Below are 17170 nucleotides of genomic sequence, written 5' to 3' on the forward strand. Positions count from 1 at the left end.
CCTCCAGGGACAGGCAGCTGTTGGTTGCACAGGAGGTGCATTGGCTGGGAATCGAATCCAGGTCTTCTGCATGGAAGGCGAGAATTCTACCACTGAACCACCAGGGCCCCCACGCTACACTAAATGCATATTAACATTTTAGAAACAAGGATATAAGTAAGACTATGTCTCTCTTTCCATCCCGATTTCTCAGGCCAAGGTCTTGTCTCCAAAAAAGTTGGATTCCCTAACCCAGGAATTGCCAACCCTTAGCTCAGACTATGACTATAGCCGTGGAGAAGGAGAGACATGGATGGGTTTGGAATTTAGATAGAGCCAGAGCTTACAGGACATGCTGATTGTCTGGATGTGAGATGTGAGGGAGACAAAAGAATCAAGGAAGCCTCCTGGGTTTTGACCTGAGCTACTGACATACCAATGCTGCCACAGATCCCTGGTCATGTGACTCCACTGCCCAAACACTCCTCCTTGGATGGCTCCTGACTGCACAATAAATAAACACCTTGGACTGTGTTTCAAAGCTTAAGGACCTGCCACAACCTACTTTCCCACCTTGCCTTCTACTGCTGCCCTTCACACACCTTAACCTCCAACCAGGCAAGCACCCAAATGCCCTTTCTTCCCATTTCTGTAGGCCCAAGTCCCAACCATCCTGCTCAGGCCATTTAAAATGCCACCTGCCCACAAAGGCTTCGCAGCTGGAAGGAGTGGAACACCTGTGCCTCTGTTTCTCTCCCTCTCATTACATCATATAGCTCACCTCCTATTTGTATTTCAGGTACGAGTAATCACATCTTCTGTGCCCATCTGTCAGTTTGTCCTACTGTGGTGGCTTGTGTGTTGCTCTCATACTGTAAGCTATATCACTGGTACTTCAAATACCAGTAGGGTCACCCATGATGGGTAGCTTTCAGGGGAGCTTTATGACTTTTTTTTTTATGACAGACTAGGAAGAAAGGCCTGGAGATCTACTTCCCAAAACCAGCCAATGAAAACCTTACGGATGATAATAGAACATTGTCCAACATAGTGCTGAAGATGAGTCCCCTAGGTTGGCAAGCACTACACAGCGGCTACAGCAATGGACTCAAACATATCCATGACAGTGAAGATGGTGCAAGGCCAGGCAACATTTGGTTGTTATGCATCGGCTCACCATGAGTCACAGCCAACTCCACAACAGCTAGCAACAAAAGCCGTAGCTCATAAGCTCCTAAAGTGTGGGTTGAGTTTCATTTATATTTTTATATCTGCCCCTTCCAGAACCTGATGGATTCCTTATATTTAATAGACACTCAAAACTTTTATTAAAAATTTTAAGGAGACAAGTATGAAGGTATACAAAATGGGAATAATTATATATGGCCTCAAACAAGAAAACTGATTTCTTGTCTTCTCGTGGTAACCTTTTAAAGGACAGATGTTTGAAATAGGAACCATTTACAATTACAGTGACCCATGAAAGGAAAAGCAAGTAAGTCAGAGGCTAGATATATATACATATATCACCTTGGATCACTTTTCTTTAACATTTCCATTAATTCCTCCCATCTTTAATGGGCTGTTTACATCTGAACACTAAAAATGTCTGCTGAAGGGCACACACTGCAGCAGCCACATCCTTCCAACATTTAAGCAGCCAATCTGCTGAGAACCAAGCTGGGAAACATGTACTTATCACACTCACCGAGAGACGTTCCCGACCAGCCTTGTCAGCCACATCTGTGGAAGGGATTTCATTACTCCTATTTGTGGTGTCCCCGATGTCATTGGCTGCAGTCCCATAATCTTGTGTTGAAGAAAGGGAAACAGAAGAAGCCATGATGTTGTTGTTGGGTTCCCAACAAACACAAATCTATAGGACAAGTCTGCAGAACCACAGCAAAACCCAGAACAAAGCAAGACAAATCTCAAAGATTCCAATCCACTGAGGCCTGGTTGTGCAAGACCACAGTTTGGTTGCCCAAGTTAAATCCATTGTAGTGGTGGGATTGCACAAAGCTGAGCATTTTATTCAACGGAGATCTTTACATTAGTGTTCTACTGGTCAAATTCTAAACCAAACATTATTGGAGTTTTTCCTTTGTACGTAACAGTATACATCTTTTTCTGATTGTTCACTTAAAATAAATACTAAAGGGAATCGGCCATCTAAGAGTCATAGATTTATAAACCTGGAAGGGTCTTTAGAGATGGTCAAGTCAAGCCAGTTTTACAGATGAAGAATGTCATTCTGGGAAAGTTAAATGATTAGCCAAAGGTCACACAACAAAAGGGTGACAGAAACTAGACATGAACCCAGACATGAAATCGGCAATCCTGGTTCCCTGGAAAGGTGTTTCTAAATTGGGTAAGAGGCAGATGCTCAAACTGGAGTGTGGAATCAGAATCAGTATGGAACTCAGGTATACATATGAACTTTTGAGTAGTTCCGAATCGACAGTACTGTTTTTGCTGGCAGCCAAAGTTTTACTAGTAATATTATCCGCAAAAAGTCACACAAAATTCTTGGTAAACACTGCAGACAATGATGACGTTTACATATATTTTCTAAATAGGGAAGGTGCCTTCACTTTCAATCCTTAACATGCTACCTCATTAACTTAGCAGCATCTAAACTTCCCTAGATGGAATTCCGAGGTTGGCCTTGGGGCAACTAATAGAAATTGCTTTTTTCTTAGTGGAGTGTTCCTTTGAGTGTGAATAATAATAATTGAAAAAGCACCGATTTTCTACCTATTTGCTGTTTCATCCTTAACCCCCAAACCACATTGTCACCATTTTCATTCTGAATATCTTAAAATATATTAATTTCAGTCAAATACTAACAGGTATCATTTATTTGTTTATTCTCCTCTTTTGTCATTATATCCAGCCACTCATGCGAAATTGAAATAATTAAAGTATCTTTTTTTTTTTTTTTGGTTATAGTTTAAAATAATGGCATTTTGGCCCAAAGGTCCAAAATCAGATCCGAAGTCACTAGGAGTCCAAAACATAATTTTAAAATGTAAAATCACAATTCAAGCTGATTTCCCTCCTATGATACAAGTTGAGATATTCCTCCTCCAAATTATATCAAGACAAATAGAATAAAAAATACAAAAATCACCTGCAGAGAACCATCCAAACCACATCTTGGAAGAAACGTGACTTTCCCATGCATGAAGCAGGTAAACACATTATAATTTCCCAACTAAAATTAGCTTGAGTTAAATATACACATATATAATAAAAATAAAATAATTTTATAGAAAAAATAAAATATAAATATTCACTTATAAATTTATAAATAAAGTAGAGATATTTTATAGAACATATATCTTGATGAACTTAACTTTTAACCAATTTTAAATGTCAAAGTATGTCTGAAAATTTAGCCTCCTACTTCCCTAAGCAGTGACCGCCTGGTCATGGAGATAGCTTGGAAATCTGTTAATGATGGGTTTTCACACCAGTAAGATATTCCTGGCATTCCATTAAAATGGCAAAGTAAAGATTAGAGATCTAGTATGAAGCTAAGGCAGTGGACCTTTTGGGACCATGTTCCTAAGACAATCCCATTTTGTTCAAGTCTTACTCCTCCCCCAGGGAGGCCATGCACTTCAGGGGAAGCTGAGCTCACCTCCAGGAGTGGGTCAAATTAGTCAAGGGTTAACCCACCCCTCTTATCAGTAATGAAGATGAGAATGGACCATGGCTCAACTGGGTCTTCACTCAGATACAAAGAGGGCTTGGTGGGGGTCCCTAGGAAAGGCCTCTTTCTTCTGGAACACCTTTCAGAAGTTCTTCCCTTTCTCTCATCAATCTGAATGGTAGTAGCCCCTCTGCTGACATCACCTTATAACCGTAAGAGAAACCAGCCTTCCCTGAGACCGACACAACAGGCAGTAGAGCGGAGAGATGAAGGAAACGTGGGTTCCTAATGAGGTGGTAGAGCGCCGATTTTTTTAGAGTTAGTTCCTGTATGTGAGTCAGACTTCCTTGCTACACAAGAAAGAGTCTTGGATTAGGTTTACTATCATAGTGAGAAACATTCTAACTGATACAACTCCTTTCTCTTCCTAGTCATGGTTTTTAGTTCCCAGTTATGGAAACAAAATATCTGTTACAGCAGAATGGATTTACTACTTCCAAGAACATAGCAGTAGAGAGAGAGAAAGTGCTATTTACAGGCACTGTGAATATCAAGGGAAAATGACCATCAATAGCCAATGATTTTTTTGAAATATGATTTTGGCACATGTACTGCTTGAAGTGTATATTTAACTGAGCTTAATGGTCTTCTTTTAGTGGATTTATTTCATTTTAGACATTTTGAAAAAAATACAAAATAAAGAAAACACAATAGCTACCTTCATAAATCACATCAGGATAATTTGGGTTTGCACCTAGGAAGCAAAACAAAGCAAAGATTCATAAGTATACATTTTGGAGTTTAAAAATTGCTAACTTAGACTAACTAAAATGAGTTAAATATACTTTAAAGGCTTTATAATTAAATACACTGTTTTACAGGACAGATAAAATCTGAAATTATTGATTTGCTTCATGTTGACTCTTTCCCTCCATCCGCTCCAGTTCCCCAGCATCCACCCCTCCAAACAAGGAAGAGAAAAAAGAAAAAGAAATCATGAATTACTTTGACTGGAAAATTTTAGCCATCAATAATTATGATCAATATTTTTGTCCTGTTTCCATTGTACAGTTGGCCATTTTAATTAACTGCCATTTTGATACTTTCATTTCACAAGAAAAATGTTGTTCTCTAGTGAAATTGCTTATGTATAAGTGATTATAAATACATGCTATCTCAGAGAGAAATGCGAAAGTACACCAACTTCACTTGGGGGGTTACCCTGCAATCATCAAGATGATCAGAATATCCTGTTTGATGGTATTCTCATGAGAATTGACAAAAACATTTAAAAAAAAAATGAATCAGCATCAACAAGAATTGGTGACAAAAAAAAAAAAAATCTGATACTTATTCTCCAATCAGAACTAGCTGAGTCTTTATACGAAAGCTTATTTGGAAATAAAATTAAATTTTGATATAACGCTTAAGTGACTGGAAGATGAATTTCCGAAGCTACTCCCTATGTTTTCAGTCCTCACTTATCATGTGAAAAAGTAAAACTTGTGAACTGCAAAGTTTACCCAGTTTTCATTTCACTTCTAAATCCTTAGTAAAACATACCATTTAAAATAAAGCGAAATTTTACCAGTTTTCTGGTCATGCATTCCTCAGTGGATAATCAAGGTCAGTCTAAATGAAGAACCAAATAAAAGTGGCCCCAGTGTTCAAATTAGAATTTTAACACACTTCAGCTAGAAGAATAACTATTTTAGCAGGAAAACAATTAGGTGGATGGCTGTGCACTTTGGTAGACGGGTGCCGCCTACTGCTGGGCAGTTTATGCTTTGCACAACTCCAGGGGGTGCCGTTCATATTGTGGTCTATGTGAATGGTACCATGTGAAATTGTGCAGTGCACAACCTGTACAACCATATGTGATGGGGCTGCATTAACTGATGCAAAGTCACGGATTTCAGCAAATGTCAATTGTATTTTGATGAGTTTCATTATCCCAAACACCATTTCAGAGTAGGTTGAGTTCTACCACATCAACATGCATTGTCGGAATTATTTGTGACTGAAGTGACATCCTCAGAAGGGATTTGAAGGCTACCTTGCAGTTTGAGGGGTAATTCAGTGAATAAAGCAGCACAAAAGCCCAGGGACAGCCCTCAGGATATCGTCTGCAGGTCACCCCGCAGCCTCTGAAATGCTTTCTGCCTTTGCAAAGTGCCCAGGACTGGGACTTTCAGTGCTAAAACCAGGAATGTGTCTGGTAAACAGGGACAAGTTGGTCATTGATTTGTGCTCATGCCCTGGACTCTGTATTATGGGAAAAGCCAGCCTGCAGTCACTGTTCACTTTCACACATACAATCCCACAAGAAAGTAAAAGGACTCAGGATTCAGAGGCAGACAATCTAAGTCACACATTTAAATGGCCTCAGTGAATATCAGTAACATAGAGATTTAACCAACCTCCTCACAGAAAAGGATTACACATTACCCACACAAAGCCCCAGGAAGACCCGAGAACTTTGGATTAATCCAATGTATCAAGGGATCAGGTATGAAAAAATAGAACTCGAGGCAGGATAAAAAGTCAATACGTCAGCCCATAATCTAGTAAACAGCTCACACTACAGACTTGGGAACTAAATCGATGCGTGCCTTTCCTACCAAGTTCACCAGCAAAACTAACAGGCTACATCTAAACTTTGTGAAAAGCACTAGATTTTCCTGGCTATACAAGAAGTATTGTCCTTTTACTTTCATTGTCAGTCATAGCCAAATTTAGCACGAGATTATGAAACTCGCAGAAAGACAATGTGAGAAAAACAATAATAGTTTTATTTTGTTCTCCTCCTCTCTTCTGTCTAGCATACTGTACTTTGTCTGACGAGGATATACTCACCCCAATAAAGAAATGCCTCTTCGTGTATAAATGTCTGGGAAGCTTGGAACTTGGGAGGAAGAACAGACCCAGAGTTTATGAAAAATAAGGGTTACATTACTCCAGCTGATCCCAGCTCATCAAGAACAGTATTTTGCTTCTAGCAACTTCTCAGTCAAGCAAAACCTCCCATGATGTTTATACACCAATAGGGAGATAGTTATTAACATAATTTTGAAAGCAGGCACAGGAAAAACTACCCCTTCCTTTTTAGACTTCTGGCAATGGTCTAGTTTTGAAAATAACTGACCGTTTTTAAGTCTAATTTCTAGCTCTTTCCTTTTACTTGGTTTAAATACATTCATTGTATACAGTAGTTTTTATTGCTGTTGTTGCTGCTAGCTGCTGCTGAGTCGGCTCCAACTCAGGGAGATCTTCTGTGTAACAGAAGGAAACGCTGCCCGGTCCTGTGCCATCTTCTTGATCGTTGGTATGTTTGAGTCCATTGTTGTGGCTTTCTACTGTTACTGACTGCTAAAGTTAGGAGCCCCTGTTTGAGATATGCAGGACTAAGAGGTAAATGAGGAATACAAACCCTGGCTATGAGGGATATGGTACAATGAAAAGAGAATGAATGAAAAACTCTTATGGACTGAATTCTGTCCCTCTCAAAAGATATGTTGAAGCCCTAACCCCCATACCTATGAATGTGAGCCTGTTTGGAAGTAGAGTCTTTGAAGGTGTTCTTAGTTAAGTCAATGTGAAGTCATATTGGAGTAGGGTAGGTCCTAATCCTATATGACGTGTGTTCTTAGAAAAGAAGGTACACAGAGACCAGGAGGAGGAGGAAAGATGCCATTTGATCCTGCAGCTGTAAGCCAAGGAACGCCTGAAGCTACCAGAAGCCAGGAGAGAGGCAGCCAACACATGCTCCCTCAAAGCCTCCGCAAGAATCAACACAGCCAACAGTCTGATCTCAGACTCTCAGCCTTCAGAACTGTAAGACAATAAATTTCTGTTGTTTAAAGCCACCCAGCTTGTGCTATTTTGTCATGACAGCCCTAGGAAACCAATACAAAGGCAAATGAGCAGCATCCACTTAGAGTAATGTGCTTGTAGAGGGAATGTGAAAAGGGTGATGCTTCCTTGAATAGTATCCTAATAGCTCTCATCAAGTAAGAAATCTCAGATGTAGGCAGCAGGAGGTGGCATCCAGCCCTAAAGCCTCGTGTTGAGAATCTCTGGAATAAATATGGAAATCTGGGAACTCCATTGAACCCACTGAAATCTATACTTCCACGTCGCATTCAAGTGTGGACGCTACAACTCACAACAACCCAAAGATGATCAGGGTCAAGTACAAATACCTGCTTGACTGATGCTCAAATTCTATTTCTGAAGAATTTGTTGAACAATTTGAATGGCTACATTCACTTTTACTTTGTTCTTGACCTAACGAATGTAGTTAAGAAATATGGGAAGCAGGCCACCAGGTCCAGGACATAACCTGAAGCTCTCCAAGTGAAAAGAACAATAGGTACAGATGCACTCCTGGAAAAGCTCCTTACTAAACTTGTGATGTCTGCACTTCCAAGAGACAGACCTTTAAGGCATTTAGGCTTCTAAACACAGATAATAAAACCATCTTTTTCCCAACATCATCCAACCAAAGCACTTTACCATCATCTCAATTCCATGCTAAACAACCTAAAGTCAGGGTCTTTTTATTCCCACCTTCTAATCTTAGTTATATCTCATGAGTAAATCTATTCAAGACATTACACATAAAGGAAGAATATATTTGTAGGGGAAATAAAAAACTCATGGAAGGAGAGGTAGCCTGATAAAAAGGGGTTTATTTTCCATTCAGCTGCTCAGATGAAAATAATGGTGGAGACCAGGAAGACACATCAGCTTCCTTCCTTTAAGCTTTTAGTCTCCCTCTAGCGCCCTAAGGGGGTTCTATCAATTATGTTTACAGACTCTGTTTAGTGTGATCTTGAAAAATATTTCAAAGAATTCCACATGATAAAGCAATAGAAAAAGATCTGTTCTTTCCAAATAAACTGTCCTTGCTTTGTCAACTGTGTTTTCTAACTTATGGTAGTGAGATTTTTAATGCCCAAGTCCCTCTCTTCTTCCCTTTCTGAACTTCAGGCTGAACTCAGAGGGAAAACATTGGGGGTTCAGATGTCAGGGTTTCATTTCTGGCTGAAATACTAATTTGCTAGGCAGCATTGGGAGTTTTCACTTTTTCCTGTAACAAAGGAGTCTTCCATAAGATAGGAAAGGATAATAGCATTCAATTTGGCAACTCCTCAGGAGCTTTGGGAAGTATAATTAATTAACATTAGTACTCCGGAGATCTAAAGAGCTATTTAAGTATAAATCTTAATTATCATGATTATTGTAAGTCTATGGCCAAGATTTTTTACCAACTTCTGCAGTCTAAAATTGATCAAACATGCAATCAAGATGCACTGATAATTACTGGTGATTGAAATGTGAAAGTTGGAAACAAAGAAGAATCAGTAGTTGGAAAATATGACCTTGGTGATAGAAATGATGCAGGAGATTGCATGACAGAATTTTGCAAGACCAACGACCTATTCATTGGAAATACCTTTTTTTCAACAACATAAACAGCGACTCTACACAGGGACCTTACCAGGTGGAATACAAGGGAATCAAATACGCTACATCTGTGGAAAAAGACCATGGAGACGCTCAATATCATCAGTCTTCAGAACAAGGCCAGGGGCCGACTGCAGAACAGATCATGAATTGCTCAAATTTAAGTTCAAACTGAAGTTGAAGAAAATTAAAACAAGTCCGTGAAAGCTGAAATATAACCTTGAGTATATCCCACCTGAATCTGGAGACCACTTCAAGAATAGATTTGATGCATTGAACACTAATGATCAAAGACCAGATGAGTTGTGGGATGACATCAAGGACATCATATATGAAGAAGGCAAAAGGTCATTAAAAAGGCAGGAAAGAAAGAAAAGACCAAAATAGATGTCAGAGGAGATTCTGAAATTTGTTCTTGAACACAGAGTAGCTAAAGTAAATGGAAGAAATGATGAAGTAAAAGAGATGAACGGAAGATTTCAAAGGACCACTCAAGAAGACACAGTAAAGTATTATAATGAAATGTGCAAAGACCTGGAGTTAGTAAACCCAAAGGGAAGGAAACACTTGGCATTTCTCAAGCTGAAAGAACTGAATAAAAAATTCAAGTCCCAAGTTACAATTTTGAAGAAGTCTATGGGCAAAATATTGAATGACGTGAGAAGCATCAAAAGAAGATGGAAGGAATACACAGTCATTCTACCAAAAAGAATTGACCAATGTTCAGCCATTTCAGGAGGTAGCGTAAGATCAAGAACTGATGATACTGAAAGACGAAATTCAAGCTGCACTGAAGGCAGTGGTGAAAAACAAGGCTCCAGGAATTGACGGAATACCGATTGAGATGTTTCAACCAATGGGTGGAGTGCTGGAGGTACTCGTTAGTTTATGCCAAGAAAATTGGAAGACAGCTACCTGGTCAACTGACTGGGAAAGATCCATATTTGTGCCCATTCCAAAGAAAGGTGATCCAACAGAATGCAGAAATTATCAAACAATATCACATGCAAGTAAAATTTGGCTGAAGATAATCCAAAGGCGGTTGCAGCAGTACGACAGGGAACTCGGGAACTCAAGCTGGATTCAGAAGAGGATGTGAAACAAGGGACATCATTGCTGATGTCAGGCGGATTTTGGATAAAAGCAGAGAATACCAGAAGGATGTTTACCTGTGTTTTATTGACTATGCAAATGCATTCGCCTGTCTGGATCATAACAAATTATGGATCACGTTGCGAAGGATGGGAATTCCAGAACACTTAATTGTGCTCATGCAGGACCTGTATATAGACCAAGAGGAAGTCGTTTGAACAGAACAAGGGGATACTGCATGTTTTAAAATCAGAACAGGTACATGTCGGGGTTTTATTCTCTAACCATACTTATTCAATCTGTATGTTGAGCAAATAATACAAGAAGTTGGACTATATGGAGAAAAACATGACATCAGGATTGGAGGAAGACTCATTAACAACCTGCGATATGCAGATGACACAACTTTGCTTGCTGAAAGCCAAGACGACTTGAAGTACTTGCTGATGAAGATCAAAGACCACAGCATTCAGTATGGATTATACCTCAACATAAAAAGAAAACAAAAATCCTCACAATTGGGCCAATAAGCAATATCATGATAAATGAGGAAATACTGAAGTTGTCAGGGATTTCATTTTACTTGGATCCACAATCTATGCCCATGGAAGCAGCAGTCAAGAAATCAAAGGACATATTGCCTTGGACAAATCTACTGCAAAAGGCCTCTTTAAAGCATTGAAAAGCAAAGGACTTTGAGGACTAAGGTGCTCCTGACTCAAGCCATGGTATTTTCAAGTGCCTCATATGCATGCGAAAGCTGGACAATGAAGAAGACCAAAGAAGAATTGATGCCTTTGAATTATGATGTTGGTGAAGAATATCGAATATACCATGGACTACTAAAAACGAACAAGTCTGTCTTGGAAGACATACAACAACATTGCTCCTTGGAAACAAGGATGGCTAGACTTTGTCTCAGGTACTTTGGACATATTATCAGGAGGGACCAGTCCCTGGAGAAGGACATCATGCTCGGCAAGGTAGACAGTCAGCAACGAAAGTAAGACCCTCGATGGGATGGATTGACACAGCAGCTGCAAGAATGGGCTCAAACATAGCAAAGATTGCAAAGATGGTGGCGCAGGACTGGGCAGTGTTTCATTCTGTTGTACATAGGGTCGCTAGGAGTTGAAACCAACTCAGTGGCACCTACCAACAACAACATGGCCAAATGATGCTCTTCTTGGTTATTTAGGGCAGAAAAATAGGGAGAACTTTCTTCACTGTCACCACCAGGACAAGAAATGGATCCCAGAAAATGGCCTGAGGACCAGGCAGGGAGAGGTTTTACCTGTACCAGTCGCTGTCAGGTTGATTCTGACTCACGGCAACTGCACGTGCTTCAAAGTAGAACCACTGCATAGAGTTTTCATGGCTGTAACCTTTTCAGAGTAGATTGCCAGACCATTCTTCCAAGACACCTCTGGATGGGTCTGAACTTCCACCTTTCAGTTGGCCGCCGAGAGCTTACCATTTGCGCCTTCCAGGCTTTTATAGTCAGGCACTTTAGATAACTCTTAAGTTATAACACTTGGAGAAATTTCCTCTCCCTAAATTCTCTGGCCTAAGTACCCGGTAACCCAGGCCTAAGTATACTCAATCTAAATCTGCCAGTTTGGGGTGGTTCTAAATGGTTCACAGAACTCTAGTGCATCCAGATATCGGAATCTTCTGATAAAGCAGCATGAAGTGAGAAGCTGCGGGGGAAACTCTTCCAATATTTATAGTTTGTTCCTGACTTGCATTTTGCATAGGAAACTCCCGAATTAGGAAGCATCAGTCAGTAACTACCACTGCCTGTGTGAGCGAGCATTCTCGAGCTGTGACATTCCTCCTGAATGAATGGGCCACAGAGACACGCCTGATGCATTGCCTAAAGAATGTGAAGCTTTGCACCAAGGGTACTCACTTTATCATCTCCTGCCCTGACTAAGCTCTTTCCAAACCTAAGGCAAAAAATCATCTGGATAATGATTTAGACAAGAGAATCTACACTTAAACGATCAACACGGCCGTGTTTATAGGAATACCTGTAACTTGTGTTCTCTATTCAGAAGATGCTACCAAAGACTCCAAGGCTCTTCCTTATGACAATCCCAGGAAATCTCAATGTGATGGCCCCTCTCTGCCATAAATGTCTGCTTAACATTCTGCTCAAAAAGACAGCCTCATCACTTCTAATCTCCACTCAGTCTCCGTATGTGCATATATAGAGGGACTTTTCTATAAGAGGGATCGAATTCCAATGACAGGCACATGGTGGATCAAGTTCATCTTGGACAAGTCCTTATTTTTGGCCCATAAGCTAAATAGGATACAGGAGGATCTTTGGAGAATTCTCAGATAACCCTGTGCCTTGTATGTGTGGGCCTACAACTGCTTTCTCTACTTATCATTCCTCTCCCGAGGCTTCTTAAGCCACATATTGAATCCATCCCACCTTTTTTTTCTCCTGAACTCAATTACAGCTCATCTCTGTGCACCATCTATTCTGTATTTTTATGGTTATAACTATTTGATATGCTCAGCAACAGGCAGCGAGACAATCTTGATGCAGGCCTGACCCATTCTTTCCGTGGCTCTCCCAGGTTTTGCAGCCTTAACAGAGTCAAGTACCCTCGCTACTCAAAATGTGGTTCAAGGACTAGCTGCATCTGTGTCATCTGGGAGCTTGCTAGGAGTACAGAATCTTAGAACCTTCTGTGGAGTCCCTCAGTGGTGTGAATGATTAATGCCCTTAGCTGCTGACGGAAAGACTGGACATTTCAGTCCACCTGAGGCACCTCGGGAGAAAGGCTTGGAGATCCACTTCAAAGAATCAGCCATTGAAAACCCAGTGGAGCCCAGTTCTATTCTGACACACATGAGGTCGCCAGGAGTCAGAATTGACTCCATGGCAACTGTTAGGCCCTTCTCCAGGCTCACTGAATCAGACTCTACATTCTAACAGGATGCTCAGGTGATTCCTTCGTACATTAAAGTTTGAGAAGTGCTGGTTACGGCTCACTGAGAAATTTTACCAGAGTCAAAGGCCCCAGTGGGCATAAAGGATGACGATTTTTCAATGAAACATAAAGAAAATCCGAAAATAGCTAGGTACTCAAACATCTGACCATGGCTGCAAAAAGCTCTAGGGGTAAGGGTGGGAGCTAGGTTTGTTCCCAATGGCATACCTCTGGCCCCAAATCAGGTGGGGACAGGAAAGGGGAAGGATAGCTGACATTTACCCACTCCCTTTAGGAACCAAACTTTGGCTTAAAATTTTCTCTTTAGGGGCCAAGCCTAAGCAAAGTAAAACGGCATAGTCCTGAGGCCCTCTTCTCTGGGCAAGCTCTAGCTTTTAGATAAAAAACCAAAAACCAAACCAGTTGTCAGGGTTGATTCAGTCTCCAGCTCATGGCAACCCCATGTGTGTCAAAGTAGAACTGTGCTCCATAGGGTTTTCAATGGCTGATTTTTGGGAAGTAGACTGACAGGCCTTTCTTCCACAGCACTTCTGGGGAGACTTGAACCTCCAACCTCTTGGTAAGCAGATGAGCACATTAACCTTTTGCACCATCCAGGGACTACAGCTTATGGATAAGGGTGGATAAAGTCAAGGCTGAGATAAAAGCCCTGGACAAAAGTTTCTCCCTAATGACTGTGGTTGTTCTTAGGTGCCATCGAGTCAATTTCGACTCGTGGCAACCCTGTGTGTTGCATGCAGAGTAGAACTGTGCTCTGTAAGGTTTTCAAGGCTCTGACCTTTAGGAAGCAGATCACCAGAACTGTCTTCCAAGGTGCCTCTGGGTGGGTTCAAACTGCCCACCTTTTTTGGCTAATAGCTGAGCACTTAACCATTTGTGCTGCTCGGGGAAGTCCTACAGAGCATTAACAAAGGGGAAGTGAGAAATGTGCACCCTCTGTATTATATTCTCAGCATCTACCTAGGAAGGGGAGAGCATTGACTCAGCATCTGCCCACCATGTGTCAGGCACTGTATTAGGCACTTTCAGGTATGCTCATCTTTCCAATGACCTGTTAAGAGATATTAGAATTGTACTCTCCATAGGGAAGAAAAGCCAGGTACAGAGATGTTAAGAAAATGGCTTAAGGTCACACAGTAAGTGGAGGATGGAACTCATGTTTGAATCAGACCTGACTCCACAACACAAAACTTTTCCATGATGCTAAAGCTTCCCTTTGAACAATATGGACAGTGGGGGCTAGCTATGCTAAGAATTCCAAGTTCACCAGCTCTGAATAAGTCACTTGTACCAACAAGTGATGGCAGTTTATCTCATTAAAAGTAAAATCTAAGAGGTTCCACCTATTCTGCTTAATATTCTCCATTTAGCGGGTTTCCATGAAAAAATATTCAAAGAGGTGCCTTTATTCTTCATTGACAACATTTCCATGTATCTTCAGCTAAATGGTGTTCCTTCCTTCCCTGGGTGGAAGGACTCGACACAGCCAAGACCCTGACTTAGACTTCCCAGAACTGTGAGACAAGGAATTTCTGTCCTTCAAAGCCACCTGCTGTGTGGTATTTCTCTATGGCAGCCCTGGGAGACTAGGACACGCTCTGAGAACATGAACCATGTCCTCTGCAGGTAGAAGGCTTAGAGGGCAAGGGAAAGAGGGCAGCAGATGCAGGTGGTAATTGTCCAGAGGTGTCAGGACAAGGGACCATGAGTGTTTCCTGAGGACCAGATGCGGGCAGCACAGAGAAAGTCCGGGTGGGGTGGGGGTGGGAGAAACCTGGGGGGGCAGAGCGACCCCAACAGCACAAAGCTGCATCCTGAGGTACTGAGCAAGCCACCAGCTGGAGTAGAGATGCATTCGCTCAAGTCATGGGGACAGCAGGAGAGAGAACCCAGAATGAGGAATCTCCGAAGAACCCACAAAGGTATTTTTAAATGTCCAAACACAAGCCATACATTTTGGCTAATCTCACTGTAACCTCAGACATTTTCCCAGAGCTGTTTTCAAAGCTGTGCCAAATTTATGCCAAGTGTCCTGAGTCAAGTCAGAGCTGGCGTCCTAGGTAGAGTCAGCCCTCTCTAAAGAGAGCATACCCGCAGACTTTGGAAAGCGCCCATTAAGACGAAAGAGCCTAGTTTATACAAGTTGGACTGTTCAAAGTCCTCTGACCCAGCCATCTGACGCCAACCAATCATAATGAATCCAGCATCTCATGGTAACCAATCAGTTATCTTTCTCTGCTCTTAAAATCTCTCCCCCAAATTACAGACTTTTCGCTTAACCAATCACTCAGGACTTCTTTGTTAAAGTTTCCTTCACTGTCTTGAAAGACTTTCCCTCCACTTCCCAAAAATTAAGCTTCATGCCAGTTAAGTCCAAACATTCATCAACTAGCAAATTAATCACTCAATAAACCTTAAAAGAGCTTTTTTATCTCAATTTGACAGTATCCAGGACAGAAAGTCCACATATCAGCATTGAACATCCCCAGATCCCAAGAGCACAACCCCACTCCCCTACAAACACGCACCCCCTTCCACCTGGGTAGCAAACGAGCTATAACTTCAATATCAAGCCCCTACTCACTCACTATCTGCCTGAGCTGGAGAGGGGAGGAGATATGCCATTAAATCTTAAGTCCAGAGTTTTAATTTCTCTCTCAGATAAGGCATGCTATATTTCAGTTGAGATTGTGACTGCAACCTAAAGTGACCACAGAATTGTCTCTTATTCAACTCTGAGGACAGAATTATGGGCCAGTCACAGTATTCATCTACAGCAGTCACCTCTGACCCTTGGTTGCATATTAGAATAACCTAGGCAGTTTAAGAAAAAAAAAAAAATGCCAAACACCAGTCTCATTCAAGAGCAGCTGAATCAGAATGATCAAAGGTAGGCACCAATATTATGTTAGAAATATATATATAATAATAGTAACTCCTTTGTTGTTGTTAGGTACTATTGAGTCAGTTCCAACTCATAGTGACCCTATATACAACAAAATGAAACACTGCTGGGTCCTGAGCCATCCTCACAAGTTTTGCTATGTTTGAGCCTGTTGTTGGAGCCATTGTGTCAGTCCATCTCGTTGAGGGTCTTCCTATTTTTCAATGACCCTCTACCAAGCATGATATCCTTCCCCAGGGACTGATACCTCCTGATAACATGTCCAAAATAAGTAAGACGAGGTTTCGCCATCCTCACTTCCAAGGAGCCCTCTGGTTGTACTTCTTCCAAGACAGATTTGTTCATTCTTCTGGCAGTCCATGGTATATTCAATATTCTTTGCCAACACCATAATTCAAAGGCATCAATTCTTCTTCGATCTTCCTTATTCATTGTCTAGCTTTCCCACGCATACGAGGTGACTGAAATCACCATTGTGTGGGTCAAGCACACTTTAGTCTTTTGCAGCAGATCTGTCCAATACAATACCTGGTTTGATTTCTTGATTGCTGCTTCCATGGGCGTTGGTTGTGGATCCAAGGAAAATAAAATCCTTGACAAATTCAGTACTTTCTCCATTTATCATGATGTTGCTTATTAGTCCAGTTGTGAGGATTTTTGTTTTCTTTATTTTGAGGTGTAATCCATACTGAAAGCTGCAGTCTTTGATCTTCATCAGTAAGTGCTTTAAGTCCTCTTGGCTTTCAGCAAGCAAGGTTCTGTCATCATCCGCATATCGCAAGTTGTTAATGAGTCTTCCTGATGCCATGTTTTCTTTCATATAGTCCAGCTTCTCAGATTACGTGCTCAGCATAGAGTTTGATTAACTAGGATAAGAGAATACAACCCTGATGCACACCTTTCCTGATTTTAAACCATGCAGCATCCCCTTGTTCTGTTCAAATGATTGTCTCTTGGTTTGTGTACAAGTTGCATGAGCACAATGAAGTTTCCTGGAATTCCCATCCTTCACAATATTATCCTTAATTTGTTATGATCTGCACAGTCGAATGCCTATCCACAGTCAATAATACACAGGTAAACATCCTTCTGGTATTC

At 41.1% G+C, this 17170-nt stretch overlaps 1 protein-coding gene across 6 annotated transcripts in view; it reads right to left on the reverse strand.

Moving 5' to 3' along the window:
* NTRK2 (neurotrophic receptor tyrosine kinase 2) overlaps positions 1-17170 on the reverse strand; it is a 444402-nt gene that overhangs the window by 359945 nt on the left and 67287 nt on the right. For 5 of the 6 annotated variants that reach the window (XM_064291175.1, XM_023544718.2, XM_064291178.1 and 2 more), the window contains exons 9-10: positions 4356-4391; positions 1688-1788 (exon numbers count right to left, since the gene is read on the reverse strand). In XM_064291175.1, coding sequence (XP_064147245.1) covers positions 1688-1788; positions 4356-4391 — 137 coding nt within the window. The remainder of the gene's footprint in view (positions 1-1687; positions 1789-4355; positions 4392-17170) is intronic. The other variant, XM_064291176.1, reaches the window with a different exon arrangement.

The sequence above is a fragment of the Loxodonta africana genome, chromosome 9 (assembly GCF_030014295.1).
Source record: "Loxodonta africana isolate mLoxAfr1 chromosome 9, mLoxAfr1.hap2, whole genome shotgun sequence".
NCBI lineage: Eukaryota > Metazoa > Chordata > Mammalia > Proboscidea > Elephantidae > Loxodonta > Loxodonta africana.